Source organism: Giraffa tippelskirchi, chromosome 13 (assembly GCF_054371585.1).
Source record: "Giraffa tippelskirchi isolate mGirTip1 chromosome 13, T2T-mGirTip1v1.2.pri, whole genome shotgun sequence".
NCBI lineage: Eukaryota > Metazoa > Chordata > Mammalia > Artiodactyla > Giraffidae > Giraffa > Giraffa tippelskirchi.
Window position 1 is genome coordinate 113,916,979 of NC_137287.1, and position 18,491 is coordinate 113,935,469.

At 42.7% G+C, this 18,491-nt stretch overlaps 1 protein-coding gene across 9 annotated transcripts in view; it reads left to right on the forward strand.

Moving 5' to 3' along the window:
- The window catches only part of TOX2 (TOX high mobility group box family member 2), a 248,945-nt gene that overhangs the window by 41,622 nt on the left and 188,832 nt on the right, over positions 1 to 18,491 (forward strand). For 6 of the 9 annotated variants that reach the window (XR_014073143.1, XR_014073145.1, XM_081557007.1 and 3 more), the window contains one exon: positions 4,506 to 4,578. Coding sequence is in view for 5 of the 9 variants with exons in the window: in XM_081557007.1 (XP_081413133.1) it covers positions 4,506 to 4,578 (73 nt within the window). In the remaining 4 variants the exon portion in view is untranslated. Of the gene's footprint in view, positions 1 to 1,046; positions 1,289 to 2,644; positions 2,796 to 4,505; positions 4,579 to 18,491 lie in introns of those variants that run through there. The other 3 variants (XR_014073144.1, XR_014073146.1, XM_081557018.1) reach the window with 3 other exon arrangements.

Genomic DNA, 18,491 nt, shown 5'->3' on the forward strand with positions numbered 1-18,491 from the left:
GGCTTCTTTTTGGGGAGTCACTGTAGTGAAGTCATTAGGAGATAATTGGAAGACAAAGATTTTATGTTTTACACCCCAGAATTAACCACGTGAACTTTGATGAAAAGGAAAATCAAGAACTGGGTGAATCCACTTGAATATCATTCCACACACCCTTTCAGCATATAGGCAGCTAATAAAAATGGGTATCATTTAAGTCCAGATCCTCTCCGAAGGGTCCTTCTTGGTTGTCCCAAGAGATACAGCCAGCTTTTTTCAGAGTATGGCCCAAAGAATCCTGGAGAGATGTTTAGTCTGAGCTTTAATAGAGTATAGACTCTGGGCCCCATCCTGGACCCATTGAATGAGAAACCTTGGCAGTGGGCCCTGGATAGGGTGTTTCTTTTTTAAGCCTTTTATTTTATATTGGAGTAGAGCTTATTAACAATGCTGGGATAGTTTCAGGTGGACAGCAAAGGGACTCAGTCATACGTATGCATGTATTCATTCTCCTCAAGACTCCCCTCCAGAATGGGGTATTTTTTGAAATACCCTGAGATGATCCTGGCTCCAGTATTGTTCATCTCTTCCAGAGAGTGTCAGTGCTAGAGCACCTGGGAGACCACCTAGTGCAGACTCTAACCGATGGTGAAACTGAGGCTCAGAGAGGGACAGTGACCTACCTGAAGTCACGCAGCAAAGCTGACAGAGTTCAGACTAGAACCTGCTCTTTCTTCTGCCAGATCTGTAGACTCTTCTTGACAGGGGTGAGAGACAATGGACCTTAGGGTCAAAGTAACCACAGTGCTCCCACCCTTAAGTTTCTATTTGATTGTTAGTCCCAATTTTCTACAAATAATGTTTGTCAAAAATTAATATTCCTTAGAATAGTCTGGACTACCTCATGCCTTTTTTATTCAAACCTGTTTTGAAACAGAACATCAATCCCTGTCAGATGATAATTAATTAAGACACTTGATGGTCCCTAGAGGTAGCCAGACACCCACAGAAACTTGGTCATCAGTTCAGAATACTGACAGACACAGTCTGCATTCCAGAATTCTCCTGACTCAAGGATTGCCAGTGGAGACAAGAGGGGGAGGGACTGGAGAGGGACTGACATGGGCCCGGAGAACTGCCATGCCTCAGGCAGCCGCAGGGACCTCTTCATACATGTGGGCATCTTAGCCTCACAACGCTGTAAGAGGGGTGGAATTATCTCCATTTTACAAATTGAGGCCATTGAGAGTCTCAGACTCCCAGTCTCAGACTAGGCCAAGTCTGCAGCACAGTGACATTTCAGAGGGTGGTAAGTCTGTATCACAGAAATAATCACATTTCCACCAGCTGAAGTCAGGGTGGGGATTTGTCCCGTGTGTGTGTGTGTGTGTGTGTGTGTGTGTGTGTGTGACCCTTTGGGACTCCATGGACTGTAGCCCGCCCGGCTCCTCTGTCCATATGCTGTCTTAAAAACATGCTTTGCCTGTGGTTTGACCAGTCCTTAACCAGCATGGCTGAGTGGAGTAGAATGTGTTTATCCTGGGATGAACCATGGGAGAGGGTGAGGAAGGGTCTGCAGAGTCAGGGCCTGGGATTGGACAGAGGCCAAGCTGCAGAGGACCTTCCTTGCGATGAATAACTATTGTCTGTTTTGAGTTATTTATAAATAACCTCCACTAACACTCCTACATTGTTGGTGGGAATGTAATTGGTGCAACCATTATGGAAAACAGTCTGGAGGTTTCTTAAAAAACTAAAAACAGAGTTACCATATGATCCAGCAATCCCAATCCTGGGCATATATCCAGAAAAGATGTAAATTCTAATTGAAAAAGATGTGTGCACACCAGTGTTCACAGCAGCACTATTTACAATAGCCAAGACATGGAAAAAACCTAGATGTCCATCAACAGATGGCTGGATAAAGAAGATATTTTATATATATATACAGAGAGAGAGAGTAGTATTACTCAGCCATAAAGAGAACTATTGCCATCTGAAGCAACATGCATGGACCTGGGGATTATCATACTAAGTGTAGTAAGTCAGGTAGAGAAAGACAAATACCATATGACATCACTTATATGTGAAATCTAAAAACAAAGAACACAAATCAACTTATTTATGAAACAGAAACAGACTCATGGACATAGAAAACAAACTTATGGTTACCAAAGGGGAAGGGGAGAGAAGTATGGGATTAATTATTGTGCGTAAAATAGATAAGCAACAAGGATTTACTGTATCGCACAGGAACTGTATTCAGTGTCTCATAATAACCTAGAATAGAAAAGAATCTAAACCTGTATACCTGAAACTAACACAGTATTATAAATCAACTATAGTTAAATAAAATAAATTTAAAAAATTAAAATATTGTTAATTATTTGAAAAAAAAACCCCACAAACCTCCCCTTACATCCATTGAGGCCTTCATGGGGTACTACACACAGTCACTATTAGCTGTTTGTTCACTCATTCATTCAACAAATATTTCTTGAGCACCTCTTATGTGCTAGGCACTGTCTCAGATGCTGGGGAAACAATAGTGAACAAGACAAAGCCTTGTGGGTGACACAGACAATAAACCAGCAAGCAAATGAATGACTTACTACTGTGACCCATACAATGAAGGTAACCAGTGTTGTTGTGGTTCGGGCATCAAGGAGGCATCCTTCTTCCGATGGGGTGGCCAGGGCAGGCCTCCCTGAGGGGTGAAGGTTGCAGGCTGAGAACTGAAGGAGGAGGGGAAGGCAGGAGCCAGCTGTTTGAAGATGGGGAGGAAGAGTGGTCCAGGTGTGTGCTAAGGTTCAGAGGTGAGAAAAAGCTTATCGTTTGTGGAGCCCAGAAGAAGCTTAGCTTCCTGCCTTGTGGGGTGGGAGAGTGAGGCTGTGGAGGGGGTGGCAACTATATCTGGGCCAGGTCAGCAGGACTAGAACCTGAGGGCATTTCAGCCCTGGGTAAGGAAAAGGGGGGGTGGTGCTGTTGGAGGGGCCAGAGCAGAAGAGAGACACAAAGTGACTTATGCTGTACAAGAGCCCTCTGGCCCCAGAGTAGACTGGAGGGGGGGCCAGGGTGGCTGCAGGGAGCCCAGGTGAGAGATGCTGGCAGCTTGGTCTGGCGAGACCAAGGTCAGAAGGTGAGAGTCAAGGACAGACCCGGGGGTATTTGGTGGAGGAAAGGGACACCTGTGAGGGCCGGCTTCTGGGTATTTGGAGACTCTCTCTAGGCTGGGGGTGAGGAGTATGGAGAAGTTCTCTCCCATGTGATAAGGACACTGGGGCCTCCAAGAGTGAAGTGATTTGCCTGAGTTCTCTTTAGTAGCACGTGTGCTCAGATGTTCAGTCATGTCTGACTCTTGCAACCTCATAGACTGTAGTCAGTCAGGCTCCCTCCAGCTGGGGACGAACTCTGATGGCAGACAGGTGGGGAGGCCTTCCTGGAGAAGGTGAGGGAACCATAGGACCAAAGACTTGCCAGCAGGGATGTGAGAGATGCAAGTGAAGGTGGAGAGGGGCAGCAGGTGGGCAGTGGGTGGAAGAGACCCTCCAGGTGAGAGGTTGGAGGGCTACTAGGATAGATTAGAATTGAGCTGGGGTGGTGGGTAGGTGACCTGGCATGCGTCTCCACTTCTAGCCCAAGTGACCGTCACATCCCCTCTGTAGGGTCCTTCCCTGTGACTGAGCCTTGAGGGAGAACCTATCAGCATTCCTCATTCATGGCCAAAGTAATCTTTCCAACCCTCATTTCATTTATTTTTAAATGCTTGCTTGCTAAGTCGCTTCAGTCGTATTTGACTCTTTGCAACTCTGTGGACTGTAGCCTGCCAGGCTCTTCTGTCCACAGGATTTTCCAAGTAAGAATACTGGAATGGGTAGCCACTCTCTTCTCTAGGGAATCTTCCTGACCCAGGGATTGAACTCAGGTCTCCTGCATTGCAGGCGGATTCTTTACCATCTGCACCACCAGGGAAGCTGATGTTAAAAAGTAGTTAATTATTTAAATCAGCATACTATTAAGGATTGTATTACAAAGTTCACTTTTAATACAATTGTTATATAGAGATGTAAATTGTAAATGTAAATTGTTACATTTCTTATCTTGCTCCTTTAAAAAGATATACACAAAATTAATTTCTTTTGGATTAATTATGTAACAAACTACACAGTTTGCTCACAAATACATCTTTAAATGCTGTACTATGTTTGCTTTGGGGGAACAAATGCATATTAAAATGTAGAGTGACATTTAATCATGTGTTCATCATCGACGCAGAGAGAAATGGCTTCCATAGCCTGATGTTAGGGAGCTTTGCTTTTTGTGGCTAAAATGAAAGCCACCGGCTTACTAGTTCATTTTGAGGTTTTTGTTTCAAATTGACTAAATAGGAGAGACAGCTTCTGGCTGGTGTTGGTGAGACCTACTCAAGGAACACATTGTGGGTTCCTTTTTTGCCTCCAATAAGTGAAAATTCAAGTCAGTTGTACTCATCCGTGAATTTTCTCTCTTTGTGGTTGGTTTTTGAGGAGCCTGAAGCCTATGGATGTGCTTTATAAGGAGTGTGATCAGATGGAACCAATGGGAGTTACCACGAGGCACGTAAGTGACTTATCATCAATGCCACAATGCTCATTCACTTGTGTCTCAAATTCAGAGTCCCCAGGCTTCCTGTCCTTAACCAATATTCTGTTGTGGGTATAAATGAAACAGAGTATGAGTAAGAATGTGAGCAACTTGAACTGTTATACAGTCAAGATCTACAAACAAATGTAAAATGACAACAGTGGTAATGCTCACAAGATGCCTGTAACAGTGCATGGAGTGTGTTGGGATTGGCAAAAAAGTTCATTCGAAATTTTCTTTACCATCTTACAGAAAAACCCGAATGAACTTTATGGCTAACCCCATACTAAATATCCAGTAAAGGTTATCTGTGGGGGTGATTAATGCTCTGAAGGAGAGGAAAGTGGTGCTGAATGTGTATATTAGAGGATTTGGTCCAGAGAGGGAGGACCCTTGAGCTGAACTCCTGTGTGACCATGAGCAAACTGATGAACCTTTCTGTGCTTCAGTTTCCACCTGGAACATGAAGATGATTAAGGTGCCTGCCTCATCAGTTTGTTGTGAGGTTTACATGAATAAGACTTGCGATGTCCTTAGAATGTTCTAAATACACGATAAGAGCTAAAAGGCTACTTTAAAAAAAAAAACCGTCATCCTCATTTATCATCATATTGTTATTAGTCAAAGCAGGCTTCCCAGAGGAAATGACTTTGAGCTGAGCTATGAAAGATGAGTCAGTGGTAGCTAGGCAACAACGGGCACAAGCATCCCAGGCCGAAGGAACAAAAAGTCCGATGTTCCAAAAAGCCCTATGTCGGGAAGGAGTGGGGTCTGTTGGGGAGCTGAACAAAGCTGGAGCAGCTGGAGTAGAGTGATCGAGGGGGAGCGTGGTGAGAGAAAAGGCTTGAGAGACTGGCTGGGGCCAGAGCAAGTAGAACCTGGGAGCCTTTCCTAGGGCTTCTGGTCTTTAGCCTGAGAGAGTGCCCACAAAAGGCTTTAAACTGGGGAGTGTCCAAATCTGATTTGCAGTTGTGGTTTGAATAGCGCCTTCTAGTGGCCTTGGGGAGAATGAGTGGGACCAGCTGATGTGGGCTTTGATGGGGTGAAGCTGATAGTGATGGAGGGAAGGTATCCATTTGTGTACACTCATCTCAGCCTTGCATGCCTTCCGCTTCAGCTACCCAGCATATGAGTGGGTCTAAGAGAAGGGGCAGACATGATCCTGCCCTCCCACCTGTGAGCACAGCTTCTAACCGCTACTCCCCCAGCAATGATCATGGGCCAGTAGGTTAGGTAAGAGGGTGTACTGGGCACTTCCAGGCTGGCTTGTGTGCAGGCATCACCTCTCCAAGGAAGCTGGGGATGGGGTTTATGCTGGGGCTGCGGTGCAGTCAGTGGGGACCTTGACACCTTCCACAGCAGAGAGGTGTGGGATAAAGCCAACACCCTACATCTCTTGGTTCTACCTGAGGCCTGAGTTCCCTGCCAATGGGTAGCTGATCCAGATCCCAGGCCCTCTCATCAGTGAAGGCATCTCTGCCAGCAGACCTGTGTGTCTTCAAGGCTGAATAAGAGGTAACGAGTCAACCAGTCCATTAGCTTGTACTCAACTGTTGCTGAAAGCCTCTGTCACCAATGTCTGCTTTAACTGTCACGTGGTTCCAGGATGAGGCCTGGTTGGAGTCACCTGAACTTGCCCTTCCCTCCACCCCACAGCCAGGGATTCACTCTCTCATTCATTCAACAAACATTTATTGAGCACCTACTGTGTGCCAGACGCTGTTCTAGGCTCAAAGGAGAAACCAGCAAACCAAATAGACAAAAACTTTCTACATTCCATCTCAGGGAGACAGACTAAACCACAAACATAAAAAAGAAGCAGATGAAATGTGTTAGAAGACGGTAAGTACTATGGAAAACATTGAGGTGGATAAGAGGAAATGGGAATCTTGGAAGATGAAGCCAACAAGACTTCCTAATGAATTGGATGTGGAATGGGAGAGGAAAAGAGGAGTCCGGGGTGACCCCCAGGTTTTGGCATGAGCAACTGAAGTGCAGAATTGCCGACGCTTGAGTAGGGGTGAGTGTGGAGCAGGGTTGAGGGGACAACCAGGAGACCAGTTTGGACATCTCGGGGTTTGAAAGGCCTCCTAGACATTCAAGGGGAGATGCTGAGAGTGAGCTGGGTTTGTGGAGCTTGAGTTGGGGAATGAGGCCTAGGCTGGAGTTGCTGGCATGAAGGGATATAAAGCCATGGCCTGGGGGGTCACGAGGGGCTAAGCCTCAGGGCTGTGGGGAGAAGAGAAGGATCATCAGAAGAGGCTGACAGGAGTGGCCACTGAGGTAGGAGGACAAGGAGGAGAAACATGATGCGATGGGTCTAGTAAGTCAGGGGAACAAAGGGGGTCATCCGAGGCCTCGTGGGAGGAGCCTGGCTGCGATAATTCTCCAGGTCTGGGTGACCTATCTTCTACCTTCATGGCAGGCTGAATGACAGCCCCCGGATATGTCAGGTCCTAATCCCTGGAACCTTTTGTTACCTAACAGTGGGAAATGGTCTTTGCATGTGTGAGTAAGGATTTTGAGACTGGAGGATTACATTGGATTATCCGGCTGTCTTTGAGATAGAGGCAGAGGGAGACCTGACCCAGAGATGACAGTGTGGCCATGGAGGTGAGCTCGGAAGGGTGCAGCACAAGTCAAGGAATGCGGGCAGCCGCCCAAAGCCAGAAGAGACAAGGATCGGATTCTGTCCTAGAACCTTCAGAAGAAGTGTCGCCTTGCTGACATCCTGATTTCAGATGTCTGGCCTCCAGACCCGTGAGAGAATGAACGTCTGCTGCTTTACACCACTGCTGCTTTACACCACTGAGTTTGTGGCATTTTGTTACAGCAGCGACAGGAAGCGAATACAAGCCGCCTGGTCTCAGTTAGTTCCGCCCCTAACTTAGTCGTCATCATCATCCAGCAACTGTAACAGCCTCAGCACCAGACTGCCTTCTGCCTGCCCCACAGCCTTGCCCTCCACACACAGTCTGATGGGTAATTCCTTCCTGGATTTCCTCAGCACAGAGTCCACATTTAATAGCCTGAAGCACAGGGCTTTTCCTGACATGGTCCCTGAGTACTTCTCCACTCTCATTTCTCACCACTTGGCCCCATCACTTTTGCTCCAGCTGTATCAACCTCCCTGCAGTTTTCAACTGTTACATGTTCTCTCAAACTTCTGAGCCTTTGCACATGCTGTCCCCTTTGCCTGGAGCACTCTTCCTCACCCCCAGATGTCTACATGGCTTGTTTTCTCATTGACTTCAGGTCTTTACCCCAAAGACCTTCCTTGATGATAGATTTCAAAGCGCAACCCCCTCTTCACCTTCACATTTCTGATTCTCTTGCCCTACCCTGTTTTCCTCCCATGGTACTTATCACTGCCTATGGATTTAACTTATTTTTTCATTGTCTGTTGCCCCTGATTAGAATTAAATTTCACAGGAACAGGGAATTTAAACTGGGTGGCTTAAACAACAAACATTTACTTCTCACAGTTCTGAAGGCGCCGGCATGCAGAGTCAGTGTCTGCTGAGAACTCTGAGCTCTTCATCCCCTTATAAGGACACCAATCCCATCCTAGGGGCTCCACCCCATGACCTCATCCAAGGTTAATCACCTCCCAACGGTCCCACTTCCAAACACTATCACACTGGAGATTAGGCTTCAACATACGCATATGGGGGGATACAAGCATTCAGTCCACAGCAGGAGGATTTGGGGGTGATCTGGAAGGTCTCCTGGGATTTTCAGCCCCTTGTAATCTTTGAGATCAAAGGTTCCTCTCCTTTCTGAGCTATGGATCTCTTCACTGAGCAAATCTTTTGAATGCATAAGATATATTATATTACAAAGGATTCTAATTATTTTGAACTGCAGTTATCAAAATATTAAAAGAAGACATTTTGATATAGTAATAAATGTGTTGCTTTATTAATGAACTAAATACCAAGAGCTAGGGACGGATCTAATTAGTACCATAATTTTGAAGCAGTGATGAGCATAAGTGATCTTTCAAGATAGCAGCAGCAACAGCAATGTGATACGAAAATATCTGTGATTTCTCTTGGTGACAAACACTCACAGACACTGCAAACACTGTGGTTTGTCGTTGGTCTTCACAAGGGAAGGAAACGGTGAATTTCAGCAAGAGGTGAGTCAAGAGAAAGACGATTTTTTTTTTTTTAACATCCAAACCAGCCCTCTCCACTAAGATCCCCTGTCATTAATGGAGTTAGAAGTGAGCTGGGAAGAGCTTGGACTCCATGATTTTTCAGTGTGGAGAGATGCTTCTGACAAGTGTACCCCCCTGGCTAAAATGGGGGCTCCCGGGAGCAGCCTCTTCAACAGGCAAACCTGAGCACTCTGTTGGGCCTGCCCCTTCCTCCCTTCAACCCCTGGGAGTCACAAACCATCGGTTCTCAGGAAGACCAAATATAAACATTTCGAGATTATCTTGAGAACAAGATGTTTGTTTACTTTAGAAATTGCAGACATGGCAAAGCACTCAAGCCCACAACTGCAATTAATAATAATTCAGGTCAATCTTTCCTGGGGCGAAGCTACATCTCGATTTTAGAGACAAGACCAGTGTTTTCTTGTTTTGTGTTCAGGTAACATTATGTTGTTTATCTGTTCTTAGTCATAGATATTTGTATGGCTTTTTTCCCCTTCAGTTATACAAGCATTACATGCTCATTGTAAAAATTTCTAAATGCTGCAGAAAGTGAAATTTCCCCCATTGTAACCTGTTCCCCAGAGAGCACCATTGATAACGGGGCAGAATGCATCATGTGTGCCTTTTGTCATCACGTGTGTGCTTCCTCATGTTACCACTCATTTAATTCATTTTTTTCCAAACAGCATTCTATGAAAATTGTTCTGTAACTTGCACTTTTCACCTAATATACCACAAGTGTTATTTGCCTATATGTCTGTCTCCTCAACTGGAATTTGGGGTTTAGAGGGGGAAGATATCTATGTTTTAGTAAAAGTGAAAGTCATTCAGTCGTGTCCGACTCTTTGTGACCCCATGGACCATATAGCCCATGGAATTCTCCAGGCCAGAATACTGGAGTGGGTAACCTTTCCCTTCTCCAGGGGATCTTCCCAACCCAGGGATCGAGCCCAGGTCTCCTGCATTGCAGGCGGATTCTTTACCAACTGAACCACAAGGGAAGCCCAAGAATACTGGAGTGGGTAGCCTTTCTATGCTTTATCAATCTTTATAAATCTAAAACCTTGCTGAATAAATTGTACATGATAGGATTCAACAAATATTTGCTGAGCTAATGACCAAATGAAGGACTAAGTGAACTTTTTTCAAAACTATGTCATAAACACCTTTTGGTGTTTGTCCGTTGACAGATATTTCACTGTTACAGGGTAGCTGAGAATTACGTTGTATGGATGTGATTAACTTTCAGAAACCACTAGTGGGTACTTGAACTTGGGCTGCTTCCAACGTTTTAAGCTTATATCTATTCTGCGCTGAATATCCTTGTAACATATATATTTTTGCTTACTTCTTTATGCATTTTTTTTAAACTCAGAGGAAGGTTTATTTTGATAAATATTGTCAAATTTCCCTTTCTCTAGGTTGTACCAACTTATAATCCTATCACCAGAGAATCTGTTTTTCTGTTCCCTCACTGAGTATTTAAAAAAATAATATATTTTGAATTTTCAAGCTAATAGAAAAGTTGCTGGAGAACTCCAAAGAACTCACATAGACCCCCTCACCTAGATTCTCAAATTAACATTTTTATTACATCTTTGGTCTCTTTCTTCATGATTCTTTTTCTGAATCCTTGGAGGGCAAGCAGCAGACATAACATCCCTCATCTCTAAACACTTGCAGTGCATATTTCCCCAAACCAAGTTCATTCTGCTACACAATCCCCATGCAACCCTCCAAATCAACAACATTGCTACAGACACCCCCATCCAATCCACAGAATCAATTGTGCTGACTTTGTGCCTTTTCTCTTCTTATCCAGGATGTTCTCTAAGAATATGTATTGCATTTAGTTCTTAGGCACCTTCAGTTTCCTCCAATCTAGAGAGAACAGTTCCTCCATTTCCCCCTGTCTTTTGAGTTCTCAACAGTGCTAAAAAGTACAAGTCTTACATTCTGTAGGATGACCCTCAATCCAAATCTTCATTCCCTTCATTCCATATTCACGTCATGCTTCCTGGGCAGAAGGACCACAGAAATTATGCTGTGCTCAGTCAGTGCACCATGGGACTCCCCTGGTGGTCCAGTGGCTAAGATTCCATGCTTCCAAAGCAGGGGGCGTGGGTTTGATCCCTGATTGGGTAACTAAGATCCCACAAGCTGAGTGGTGCCAAAAAAAAAAAAAATCAGTGCCCCATATCAGGAGGCACATGGCACTGCTTCATGCCACCCTGGAGATGTTGAACTTGGTCCCCCGGTCACATTGGTGCTTGCCAGCTTTCTCTACCTAAACTTACCATCCCCTTTTGTAATGGATCTATATGTTGTGGGTAGGCTCTCTGAGATTATGTCAATATCCTGTTCCTTGTCAAATCTCCATGGATTACTCCTGATGGATCAACCACCTCTGTGCCTGTTGCCAAATGGAGATTTTCTATTCCCATCATTCCATCTACATGTATTAGTTGGCTTTCTATTGTAAGGAAAAACTTTTCCCTTTCTCCTGTTTATTTGTATCACCAAGAGTTCATGGATTCTTATTTCATAATCAATTTCTATCATTGTCTGTTTTCATGCTCATCATGTCCAGCAGGAGCCCCTTCAAGGACAAAGTGTCTCCTGTGGCCTTTTTGACATGCCTCCACGTGTCACTGATATTTCCTTACTTCTTGGCGCAATGAGAATTTCTAGGTTCACCTTCTCCTCTTGCATTTTCCCAGCCTCAGCCTTGGAATCAGCCATTTATTTGATTCGTTTTGATTCATTTCGGTGGAGGATGGTAATAATACTTAAAAACCAAGATCTGCATGCTCAGTGTGCCTGTTGCTACTAGGATGTCATTGCTTCTGTCTATCTATTGCTTGGTTATGTTGGAGTTGGTGATGAACAGGGAAGCCTGGCATGCTGCAGTCCATGGGGTCGCAAGGAGTCAGACAGGACTGAGCAACTGAACTGAACTGAACTGACCTATCTCTACCTATCTGTGTATGTATCATCTATCTTTGGATCCATTTACCTTTGTGTAACTATATACACATATAGTCATTTATAAATTATTTCTCATGTATTTCTATGTTACAGAACCATGAGTTTATATCCATACCTCTAATTCCAATCCAACATCTCAAGGTTCTTTACAGGATTCCCCTTTTATGTTTGTAAATATCTTCTTAGGCAGTGAAAATCTTGGCTCTTGTTGTCCTCAACATTTTTCTTTATTTCTTTAATTGATTTGCTTATTTGCTCAATGTCACTTACCTCCCAACCTTGCCTTCTGTCTTCTTTGCCCACCAGTTCAGCATCCCCGTCATCATCCTGCAGCTTTGGCTGCTGTGACTGTCAGCTCATGTCTCCAGGCTGCCCCGCAGGCCTCCCTTACCACTCAACTTCCTCGGTCATCGGGCCCACAGACCCCAGGACCTTAGCCTGACCACCTTCCCTGCCATGCCCTTGGCCACTGACTAGTGCCTCTGTGCTTTTACCGCTCCCCCTTAGTATTTTCAATTACTAAATTTTGCCAATCGTAGAGTTTCAAAGAGCTGTCAATGTTGTAATTTGCATTCTTTAATCATCAGTGAGGCTGAGTATCTTTTTATGTTATTTCTTACTTGAAAGGCTTATTCATTTATTTTGTTCATTTTCTATGAAGTTCAGCTATTTTCTTATTGATATGAAAGACTTCTTTGTACAGTAGAGACCTTGGCTCTTCTGTAAATATACTACGGTTTGTCTTTTGATTTTGTTTATGGTGCTCATTACCATTTTAAAATGTTGTGTGATAAAATTAACCTTTTTTAGGATGTCCTATTCCTCAATTTTGGTGTATTTGCCTAGCATTTTAATTATTTAAAAATATGTAAACAATTGAGCTCTGGAATATATTTTGGTATTAGGAGGGTGGCTGGGTTTTTACCCCCCAAAGGGCCAACCAATTATCCCACCATCTGTTTATTGTATAAATCATAATCTTCTCACTCACTTAAAATGCTGCCATTATTATAAATTACACTTCAATATACTTGTGGCTCCAAATTGGATTCTCCATTCTGTTTCACTGATTTGTCTATGGCCTTAGGCAACCTAACTCATTATTGATTACTGTAGTTTTATAGTATATTTTAATACCTGGTAAGGAAAATTCCCCTTTATTGTTTCTTTCTTTTAAAGGATTTTCACAGCATTAGTGATTTTCAAGTTTTCTAGGAAGGTAGTAATATAATACATGAATATTTTGCTTACTCCTTTTCAAAAGCTATACCTTTATTTTCTTATTTACTTGTGAATACCCTGATCTTATTTCTGATATATCATAAATGCTGCTATTGCCAAACCTTTGAGTAAAATGGTTATTGTAGATGTATGTATTTCTTCATCCCATAGATATCTGTAGATATCTAGATACATAGGTATATGTTAATACTGTTATTAAGCTAGTTTTATTGGAAATAAAGATTTCATTTCATCAAATGCCTTTATTTAGCATCTAAGGAGATGATCTTGTCATTTTTCTGTTTTGAGCTATTAATATGGTAAATCATATTTATGAATTTCCTCATATTACACCATCCTTGCAGTCTTGGAGTAAAACACTGCTTGGACATATTATGGCAGTTATTTAATGTATAACTGATTGATTTGTTAATATTTAGTGTTTTGAAATTGGTTTTCTTTTTTCCTTTTGTTTTTAGCTTTTCTTTGCTTTTTTTGGTTTTGTTTTCAGCTTTTAGTGTAATTTATATGCCTGCCTTCTTAAAATATTCAGAAAATTTCTTCTTTCTAAGTACTAGTGGTCACGACCCTTTCTCCTTAATTATATTTAAAAAAAATATTAAAAAGTTATCCTAAAATTGACTTTTTTGAGGGGATATACAATTCTATAGATTTTAATACATGTATAGAAATGTGCTGCTGCTGCTGCTAAGTCGCTTCCGTCGTGTCCGACTCTCTGCGACCCCATAGACGGCAGCCCACCAGGCTCCCCCGTCCCTGGGATTCTCCAGGCAAGAATAGAAATGTGCAGTCACCACTATAATCGAGGTACTGAATTATCCTATCACTACATACAGCTGTCTGTGGTTGCTAATCAAAGAGAAAGGGACGGGGGCAGGGAGGGAGAGAGAGAAGTGATGACCAAGAGGAACTCATGGGGCACAAGCTGTGGGATTCCCAGGAATACTTTCATGGGGAATGTGGCAGAGTGATGGACTCTGGTTAGTGGGATGGAAGGCAGAAAGTCATAATAATTTGGGTCTTAAAATTACTTCGTGGCCATTGACTGTTCAAATCTGAGGACGTATCAGTTAACATTTGTTTGAAATGTAACTGTTTAAGCCTATGAATTTTCTTCTCATTATGGCTTGAGCTGTTTGTATTGATTTCTTCTCTGAGGCAAGAGTGGTCGAGGATAGAAAATGTCTCAATTTCTGTTCTTTTGCCTTTACTATTACTTCACATTTTTATTGCATCAAGGTCAGTGTTGGTGACCTGTGATATATCTACTTCTAGAATTTTTAGGTTTTCTTTGTGGCTTAGCATATGGCAAACTTTTACAAATAATCACATTGACACACAAGGAAGAGTAATATTCTCTGTACCCCATGTACAGAGTGTAAATATACCATATATACTCATATTTGATCTTTTTTTTTTTTTAGAGATTTTTAAAAGTTTTAAATGTAACTTACTTCCTTTATGTTTGGCTGCACTGGCTCTTCGTCACTTTGCATGGGTTTCTCTAGCTGCTATGGGCGGGGGTCTCCTCTTTGTTGCAGTGCACAGGCTTCTCATTGCAGTGGCTTCTCATTGTGGAGCACAGGCTATTGGCACATGGGCTTCAATAGTTGCAGCTGGTCGGCTTAGTTGCTTCGTGGTATGTGGAATCTTCCCGGACTAGGGATTGAACCCGAGCATTGGCAGGTAGATTCTTAACCACTGCGCCACCAGGGAAGTCCATAATCAAATTTATTAATCATATTATTAAGGTCATTTATATCCTTACTTATTCAACTTAACTGTCAAAAATCAAGAGAGGGGAGTTCCCTACTCTTATATTTCTATTGATTCCACACTGTATTTATATCTATAATTTTTGCTTCATATATTTTGATGCTACATTATCTGTAACATAAAATGTCATGACAATTATTCTAATGTTTTCTATCCTTTATAGTTATGCGCAATGCTTTTCTTTTCATTCAGTAATTTTTGTTTTCAGTTCAACCTTTTCTGATATTCATAACATGGATTATGGTTTCTTTCTTTCAAGTTTAAGGTGTATAATTAATCATTTGATATATGTGTATATTGCAATATTACTACTACAATAAGGTTAGTTAACACAGTCATCACTTCACATAGTTATAATGTTTTGTATGTGGTGAGAACTTTAAAAGTTGACTTGGTTGTGGTTTCTTTTAGTTTGCATTTGCCTGGCACATCCTAGAAAATCATTTTACTTTCAACTTCTGTTCCGTCCTTCTCCTGGCCTCCCACTTTCTCTGGAGGATTGATATTTCCTCCCCAACCCAATTTAGTTATGATCTAAGAGGGTTCAGTGGTAAAGAATCTGCCTGCCAATGCAGGAGACGCCAGAGCCATGGGTTTGATCTCTGGGTTGGGAAAATCCCCTAGAGGAGGAAATGGCAACCTCCTCCAGTATTCTTACCTGGAGAATCCCATGGACAGAGGAGCCTGGTGGGCTTCAGTCCATAGTGTCACATGGACATGTGACATGTGACATTCAGTCGGACATGACTGAATATGCACACATGGCATGGCTCTCTGGGTTTTATTACCAAAACTGTTTAAAGAGACATGTTGATGGATCTTACAGTCCTTGAGTAAGTATGAATAAAGTATTTGTTGGGTATAACATTCTCAAGTCACTTCTGTTCCCTCAAAATTTTGCAGATGTTTTTGGTGTTTGGACATCAAACGTTAGTGTGGAGAAATTGAGGGGATTCTGATATTGTTCCTCTTGCTAGTAATTTGGTATTGCTGGGTGGGTGTTTATATAATTTCCTCTTAAATTCTTTAAGTTGAACATCTTGAACGTCTAGATTTTAATATACACTTTCAATCTTCATATTCACTTTTTCCTTTTTATATGATGGATTATTTTTTATGATGTATTTGTTTTGTCCTCATCTTTAAGGCTACTCATCTTTATGTTGACCTCCATTGTCTGTCATCCATAACAATTATCTTCTCTAAATTGTTCCTAACTCTTTGTTTCTTTTGCATTTTGTATGGTTTTCTTTCTTTCTTTTTTTTTTTTCCTGTAGACTATCTTTAACATTCCCAAGTTATTTTTCTGCTGTGTCAGTTCTGTCCTCATAGTTTCTTAGCTGTTTAGTAGTAGCATCATGGTATTATTCTGATCCATAATTTCTTACCTTGGGTCTGCAATTCCTCTAATCTTACTTTGTTATCATCTTATTTTCAGTTTCTTTGGGATTGTGATACATTTGTGGTCTTTTTTTTTTTTTTCTGTTTCCTAGTCCATGTCTTTTTTCAAACCAAAGTCTTTGTTTTTAACATGATCTATCCCTTCCTTTCCTTTCCTGCTGCGTTTTGAAGATTTCTGTAGTTTTAATGTTATTTTGTTGTTATTGCTGTTGTTATTTCAACTTATTTATCTTTGAACTGGAGGAGTTATATCATGTCTATTATTTGCCTAGATCCAGAACAGCTGGAGTCTCCCATACTTCCTTCTCTGTTTACCTGGGTCTTCTCTGTACCCATCACATCTTGAATTTCAAGGCTGCTCTTCTGGTGCCTAGAAAGTGAGAAAGGAGGGGCTGGGGACCTGGGCAGGAGTTATAAGTGAAACTTTCGTGACTTTCTCCATATAGCACATGGAGAGCTTAAAGCTATGCAGGAGAGTCACTCGGCCCGGTTAGGGACCTTCTCTGTTTACCTGGGTCTTCTCTGTACCCATCACATCTTGAATTTCAAGGCTGCTCTTCTGGTGCCTAGAAAGTGAGAAAGGAGGGGCTGGGGACCTGGGCAGGAGTTATAAGTGAAACTTTCGTGACTTTCTCCATATAGCACATGGAGAGCTTAAAGCTATGCAGGAGAGTCACTCGGCCCGGTTAGGGACACATCTAGTCTGGGACAGTGGGGAGGGAGGACACTCTTAGTTTCAGATGGTACCAGCAGTTTCAGAGACAGTCCACCTTTGGAGACCATGTCTTGGCCATCAGAACAATCAGTTTCAGACCATGGGTCCAGCCAAGCTCTTCCCCATTCTTGTGAGACTAAATTTTAAAGATCCCAGCTCCTCCAGCTACTGACAGGGAGGGAGAGAGGCCAAGTGGGTTATTCTTTGCATTCCACATCTTTCCTGGGCTGCCTTGCCCACAGGAAGTGTTGTTTTCTCTCTCCATTCTGCAGAGCCTCTATTTGTTGTCAGACTGTTCGTCCTGATGGTCATCCCCTTGAAAGAGTTCTGCTTCTCTCTCAGCCAGAGGCAAGGATCCTAGGTTTGTCTGCATTTGGGCAACTCACTCTTTTCTGGGGTAAGTGGGGCGGGGTTGGGGGTGGTCTTCCAGACCTGTAGTTCTCACCTAGAAGTGATATTGGCCTCTTCCTCGCAGGAAACATTTGGCAAAGTCTAGGGATACTTTTGGTTGGCACAGTTTGGGAGGGACAGACCAAAGTGTTAGTTGCTCAGTCATGCTCGACTCTTTGCGATCCCATGGAGTGCAGCCTACCAGGCTCCTCTGTCCATGGGATTTTCCAGGCAAGGATACTGGAGTGGGTTGCCATTTCCTTTCCAGGGGATCTTCCCGACCCAGGGGTCGAACCTGGGTCTCCTGCACTGCAGGCAGATTCTTTACCAACTGAGCTACCAGGCCTCAAACCTGGGACAGACCAAGGATGCTATTAAGCATTCCACACCACCCAGAAAAGCAAAGAATTCTCTGTCCCATGTTTTCATCATGTGAGGTTGAAAAGCCTGCTCTAGCCTGACATTCCCTGGCCCCTCTCTTGGACAGTGCATTCTCCTGGTCCCCACCCCACCAAATGGGGTGATGTCATGAGGTTCTTGTGAATGTCATCCATTCAACCTTTTCACCATTGCAGGGATAATCAACATATCAGTTCTTAAGTCCTATTTTTCCTGTTTCCAAATCGGTCCTATTTTTTTCTTTTTCAGGAAGACAGTTTTGAAAATTTAACCCAGGGGGTTGCGGTCCATTCCTAACTTCAGAATTCCTGGCTAATTCTTGGTCATTTAAAATGTCTTCTTTCCTACTGTATACACAGGGGACTCTGCTCAATGTTATGTGGCAGTCTGGATGGGAGGGGAGCTTGGGAGAGAATGAATACATGCATATGTATGGCTGAGTCCTTTTGCTGTCCACCTGAAAATATCATGACGTTGTTTGGCTGTACTCCAATATGAAATAAAAAGCTTAAAAAATAAAATGTATTCTTGCTCATTCTATTCAGTTGGCAGCAAGGGATGTTTAGTAAGCCCATGTTGACTATTCCATCTTGCTTGAATGTTTCAGATAATTTTAAAGAAAACCTTACAAATAATTCAGTTATTTGATTTCCTGTAACTATTGGGGGGTACATTTTCAAATCACTCTTTCCTGTGCATCATCTCATTTAATCCTCCAGCAGCCTATTGAAGTAGATATGATTATGCCCATGTTTTAGTGGGTTTTACTTGTCTGTGGCTAGAGAGCTGATGTGGCTTAGATCTGCTTGACTC